A 6,455-nucleotide genomic window follows, 5' to 3' on the forward strand; every position below is an offset into this window, starting at 1 on the left:
CTCAAATACCAAACTTTGGGCCATAAAGTTGACGCAATTATATGTACAGTACATTCTACTTAGTTTAGAAAAAAGACTAATTACTACTTTTTGTAGACTTCATTCTGGATTTTGAATGTGTCCAGGTTGGGTCTCGCTTCCCATTCCCCTATTCCGTCCTCGTCCCTCCCTCCCCTCCCTCCCCCGCCGTCCCCCTCTCCTCCACCGTTCCCTTTCTCCGTCCCCCTCTCACGTCCTCCTCGCCCTCCTTCCTCCCCCTCATTTCTTCCGTTTTGGTCCTCTTCCACTCCCCTCCACTTTCTCCTCTCTCATCCACTTCCCCTCCCTTCCACCGTCTCCTGTTCCCCGTCCCCCCTCTCACCGTCCACCCTCTTTCCTCTCTCTTCTACCACCTCTTTTGAGTATTTTGTTGAACTTTGTGTTGCACTGGGCCAAACGTTATCTTCACAACATTTTTCCTCCATAAAGGCTGTTTCTTCCCATGTGTGCAGACATTAAGCCTTTAGGTATCATTACTAAACTCGGCAATATCTTTCGTCGCTCAAGTTTATTCAACAATCGGAAATACAAAGTTTCAGAAAGACTAAACTTCATAAATCCAAATTTATTTGGTTTTGGTTAGAAGAAAGACAGGAACGCTGGCAAACCAGTCCATGGGTTTAAACTGGACAAATTTAGGTTTAAGAAGGAAATAGGAAAGTGGGGTGATAGGTGGTAATGGACATGGGACTACCTAGTGTAGGCCTTATGGTCTCTTGCAGTCGCCTTCATTCTTATATTCTTGTAATAACAACCAGCCAGCCATGTTATATCGGTTGTAACCTGTATTCCACGTTTTGATAGGTCACAATTACACCAAATTCTAAACGCAGAAACTATGATGTATACTAGAACAGTTTCCATACAAAGGGGGTGTAAAGTCATCTGCTTAAAAATCATTGTTTAATAAGAATAATTGAATCATTCCAAGATCAAGTATCTGCCGTTCCATACGTGCAAAGAAGAATTCTATCAGTCACTCCAATCTGTTTTCTATCAAGTTAGCTAAATGCTAAAATATGAAGAAAAAAAAAAAAAGATACATAATTTCATGTAAATACAAAAAAGGGTGGGGAGGGCGTGGTGGAGGCAAAATGGGGTCGAGAGTTTGGGAACTCCTCTTCTAAGGTCAACTTAGGTCGTTTAATTTCTCGTTGCTTCGCAAACGTAGGAAGGAGCTGCGGTCCCCTTTTGTTGTACAGTAGCGTACACACGTACTGGTGTGTATTTTATTGGACGAAGGAGCATGCGCAGATCAGTGCCCCCGGTCGGAGGAGAGCCTGGAAGCCAACTGGAAGGAAGGAAAAAAATGTGGCTTCAGAACAGTTTCAGAAATGATCAAGTACTGAAAGCGCGTGACGTAATGTCAACTATTCGCGGTTATGGGAAAAAAAAAAAAATCAGTCGCTGTAGCCGACTTACATGTGTGACTGGAGATTGACTTCAGTTCCGTCGATCCATTTCCATGTGTTCTGTATCCGCTCTGCGCCAGCCCAGAACTCGAACGGAAGTGTATGGTCTGAAAAGAGTAAAGAATGAAAAAGAAAGATTAAATAAATGAATAAATAAATAAATAGATAGATAAATAAATAAATAAAATAAAATAAAGTACTTGGAAGGCTTAAATCAACCAATGAACAATTTTGGAAACAAGTAATAGATAAACTCTCATATCACGCCATGCACTCTTGCCATCACTCCGTTAATCCATTTTCCTATCTTCCAATCTACTCGCGTATTAACAACAGGCTAAACCCGCCCTAAAACCAAAAAGAATTTAGCCACAGAAGTCACCACACGGCGTTCGCCTGGAACTGGAAGGGCAAGAAGAAGAAAAAGAAAAAGAAAAAGAAAAAGAAAAAGAAGAAGAAGAAGAAGAAGAAGAAGAAGGAGGAGGAGAAGGAGGAGAAGGAGGAGAAGGAGGAGAAGGAGAAGGAGGAGAAGGAGAAGGAGGAGAAGGAGAAGGAGAAGGAGAAGGAGAAGGAGGAGAAGGAGAAGGAGGAGAAGGAGGAGAAGGAGAAGGAGAAGGAGAAGGAGTAGAAGGAGGAGTAGAAGGAGAAGAAGGAGTAGAAGGAGGAGTAGAAGGAGGAGTAGAAGGAGAAGAAGGAGTAGAAGGAGGAGTAGGAGGAGTAGAAGGAGTAGAAGGAGGAGTAGAAGGAGTAGAAGGAGTAGAAGGAGAAAAAGGAGTAGAAGAAGGAGTAGAAGAAGAAGAAGGAGTAGAAGAAGAAGAAGGAGTAGAAGAAGAAGAAGAAGAAGAAGAAGAAGAAGAACAACAACAACAACAACAACAACGTGAAGAAGAACGCGAAAAAAAACGCGAAGAGGAAGAAATAGTAAAAAAAACGCGAAGAAGAATACGAAGAAGAAGAAGAAGAAGAAGAACTCGGGTCTTACGGGTGATGTCACATATGATGTACTTTCCAAGAGCCTCTAGCTTTTCGGTGCTCTTCAGCATGACGAGGTCCGTCTTCCAGACGGACCCTGCGTCGGCGAGACAGAGATCCCTCGCCTTATCGTAAGTCACGTTATGGAGGGTATCCAGGTAGTCTGTTGGCACCTTGAAGCAGTATCCTTCAACGTGGGTGTACCCCGTAGGACAGGTGCCTGCAGAAGAGCAAAAAGGTAATGGGGCATTAAGATATCGCACAAGGTCAAGAGAGGAAGTTCTTCAGGTAAGCTAAAGAAGATTACAATCTATCATATCTTGGCAGTGGTTTATTAAGAAATAAGATCTACACCAACCGTTGGACGAAATGGGCACATTAGAAAAATATATGGTAGGAAACTATGAACAACTAATTCAAAGATCTGAGAATTGGAAAATTACTACTCCATAACATGAGTGAAGGAAGGTTAAGTACGAACGGAATGCATGAACATACTCCTTGCCCATTGTAAGAACATATGACCATAAGAATGTAGGAGAATCAGGAGGCCATAAGACCTACACTAGGCAGTTCCATGTCCCATATCACCTTTCATCCCTATCCATATATATATCTAATCTTCTCTCAAAGCAACCAATTGTTACTGCACTCACTACCTTGTTACTAAGTCTATTCTATTCGCTAATCACTCTACTGGTAAACCAGCATTTGTCTATTTCCTTCTTAAACCTAAATTAGATCAATTTGAATCCACTACTACGAGTCCTACACTGCTGTCTTTATATGATGACCTTACCTGCATTCACAAATGTAAATGTGACATACAACTACACGGAAAAGTGTGGGACTTTGTCGAGTGCTTGTACGCTTGCTTGTTCAATAGGGCGTCTCACAGAACACATGTAATGTCAGGTACACAGTTCTGCATACGGATTTTCGAACCCAACCATCCAACCCTCGTATCATACACACAACCCACCATAGAAGGTGAGGGGCCTATGCCAGGAAACGCGTAGTTGCGGCCGAAGCCGTCACCTTTGCCCTATGTGCTTGGACTGCTGGGGCAGGGACTGCTGGGAATCGGAGAGGAGTACGGGATTTGAACTCACAACTAAGTAAATAATCACAACTAAGTAAATACGAGACCGGCATGCTTGTGATTACGCCACCAGCACACAAAGGCAATACACAAAAACAACCCCAACAGTATTCCACTGAAACATGTACAACAACTTGTTTGAAAATTTGTTTAACAATTAATTCTGTGACACTTTACATTCATACTACACAGGGATACAATGCCAGCCTGGGCATTGTTGTCGGTCCTTGGAGCGTAGACTTCTGTCAAAAGAGACCCAGAGCATCAGATGGCTTATGTCAACAAACGAGAATGAACTTACTTTGTCCTCGAGCACTTGCTAGGATAGCAAGTATCGTTGCTGTTGCAGTCCAGAGTTGCATTTTGTTCAGAGCGGCGACGGGAAGCCACACCACACCACAAGCTAAGGCTGTTGCTCCTTGTCTCGTTCACGCAGAGCCGCGTCCTTTATATGACCTACGAGGACTGGACTGGAGGTGGGTAGAGTGCACATGTTGGAGGTGGTCCAAATCGCCTTAAGGCAAGGGGGGGAGGAAATCCGCTAAGTACTGATAGAGGCAGAGAGGGTTTCGTTTACTAGTTTGGTTTACGAAACCCTGTTTTTGTTGAAAGTGTGTTTCATTTTATGAGGACAACGTGGGCTAAAAGGCTGGATCCCTTGAGGAGTGTTTGTGTGTGCGTGTGGAGGAGGCTGGGGTTACGACGTTGCCATGCGGCAGTTGATCACATCGCTCAGGTCAACCGGTCCATTTTTTTTGCATCTGTGCACGTGGGCACAAGTTGGCAAGTTTTCCTGTTTTTGGTAATAAATATTTTTTTTTCTTAATTGGAATCTCCGAATGTTACAAGCACCAGAACGTCCCTCCGAAGAAGGGAGGTACACAGCCAAAATTACAAAACCACATGTTCGAAGAATGTAAATAAGAAAAAAATGTATACGTATGCATTTGTTCACAGAAAACACTTGGCACATTCTACATTGACCCATCCTAGCCATTCCCGGATATCAACACAATACTTCCTTGAATGACATGTGGTGGCTGTTGCCGGTTACCGGAAGTCCACGAGTCTCCTACAAAAGATGGTGGGCCAATGAATGGCTTAAAGGCTTGGTATTTGTTCTACAATGTGCATATGACACATACAAGAAGTGACACGTGTTCAGATAACGTTGAAGAAGTGTTGCTTGAGTTTGTATTAAGACAGGCACAGGTGGCTTTAGGAGTGCGAACGACATTAATTTTCTCTCTATTTAAAAATAATGAAAGGTGTATGGAAGGACATGGAATTATTTAGTCGTGAAAAGAGAATCATTTATTTACAAGGGGTCTAAGAAAGCAATGCTTGATCTCTTTGGCACTTTGACAAGCTTTATAGCTTTTGTTATTGTCGACTACAAATGATTCTATTCAACCAAAGGGAGAACCTTGCTCTGAACAAGATTTCAAATAGTCGAAATGTTCAGAACAGATTTACACATCGTCATCATCTATTGGGGGCATACGCCAGGGAGCGCGTTACTTCACTCATACCCTGGCGCCAGTCTCCACGGTCTCTCCGAGCAAGTAACAAACAAGAACAACACACCAACGAAAATAGCATAGTATACGGAATACCATGTAGTGGATGTCCTGCAACATATTACGGTGAGACGTCACGGGGGTTGACAAAAAGACTAAGAGAACACAAGAACGACCTACGACATCACAGGACTTCAAATTCACTGGTAGTACATGTGGACACACACGGACATTTACCAGAATGGGAAGAAGCACGCCCTATCTGCACCGGACTTCAAAGGAGAATGAGAAAGCTGGTCGAGTCCGCGTGCATAACACTGGGAAAGGTCAGCAACCACAGAGAAGGGTTCGTTAACTTGTCATTTGCAGCCGCCAGATTGGTTGTGGAGGAGGGAGTATCGGGCCAATCGGCATGCGACTTGCTGAAACGTCCAGCCGGATGAGCCATAAAGAGAGTATATATGATGTACACACACGCTGTCTGTCACTCTGAAGAAGACTTGTAGTCGAAACGTCAGTAATACAGTGTTCTCGCTCTAACCCGTATTTCTCTACCACCTTTTCACTCATCTGTCCAACCTTCACAACAACATTATATATATATATATATATATATATATATATATACATATATATACATATATATATAATATATATATATATATACACATATATATATACATATATATAATACATATATATATATATATACATATATATATATATATATACATATATATATATATATATATATATATATATATATACATATATATTATGGGAGAAAGCATACGCTGGACTCGACGTTCGTCAATTTATTCCGACGTTTCGAACCCTGTCCGGGGTTCGTCTTCAGGGTAATACAGTGGTAGCAATGGAAATGTACATAAATAAGAGGAATTTGGTACACTGGGAATAAATTGACGAACGTCGAGTCCAGCGTATGCTTTCTCCCATAATAATGGTTCCTGGACTCCAGCTATTTACGAATACATATATGTATATACATATATTTACATATACATATACACATATATATATATATATAGATATGTATACATATACATATATATATATACACTATATATATACATATATATATGTATACACGCATATATATATATATATATATATATATATATATATATATATGTGTGTGTGTGTGTGTGTGTGTGTGTGTGTGTGTGTGTGTGTGTGTGTGCAGAGAGAGGGAAACAGATAGATAATTACTTTAATCTTGTTACTTTATATTACCACAAACTTTTACTACCATATATTACCATAATATTACCACTATATAATATCATTACATTATATATGATAGTTATTGTTGGCGCCACTTTCTAGGTTATCATTACCACTATTATCAATACTATTTCTGTGTAATATCATTATTACCAGGAACGAGAA

General features: G+C 41.1%; 1 protein-coding gene across 1 annotated transcript; it reads right to left on the bottom strand.

Moving 5' to 3' along the window:
• Positions 1-528: 528 nt before the first annotated feature.
• On the bottom strand, positions 529-3,984 carry LOC143039523 (uncharacterized). Its single transcript, XM_076209682.1, has 4 exons — positions 3,827-3,984; positions 2,434-2,643; positions 1,462-1,558; positions 529-1,330 (listed from the first exon to the last, which is right to left on the bottom strand). Exons 1-4 carry the CDS (start codon positions 3,885-3,887, stop codon positions 1,183-1,185), a joined length of 516 nt encoding a protein of 171 aa, XP_076065797.1. The 5' UTR covers positions 3,888-3,984; the 3' UTR covers positions 529-1,182.
• Positions 3,985-6,455: the final 2,471 nt, after the last annotated feature.

The sequence above is a fragment of the Oratosquilla oratoria genome, chromosome 26 (assembly GCF_046742065.1).
Source record: "Oratosquilla oratoria isolate Oo_2021 chromosome 26, ASM4674206v1, whole genome shotgun sequence".
Taxonomy (NCBI): domain Eukaryota; kingdom Metazoa; phylum Arthropoda; class Malacostraca; order Stomatopoda; family Squillidae; genus Oratosquilla; species Oratosquilla oratoria.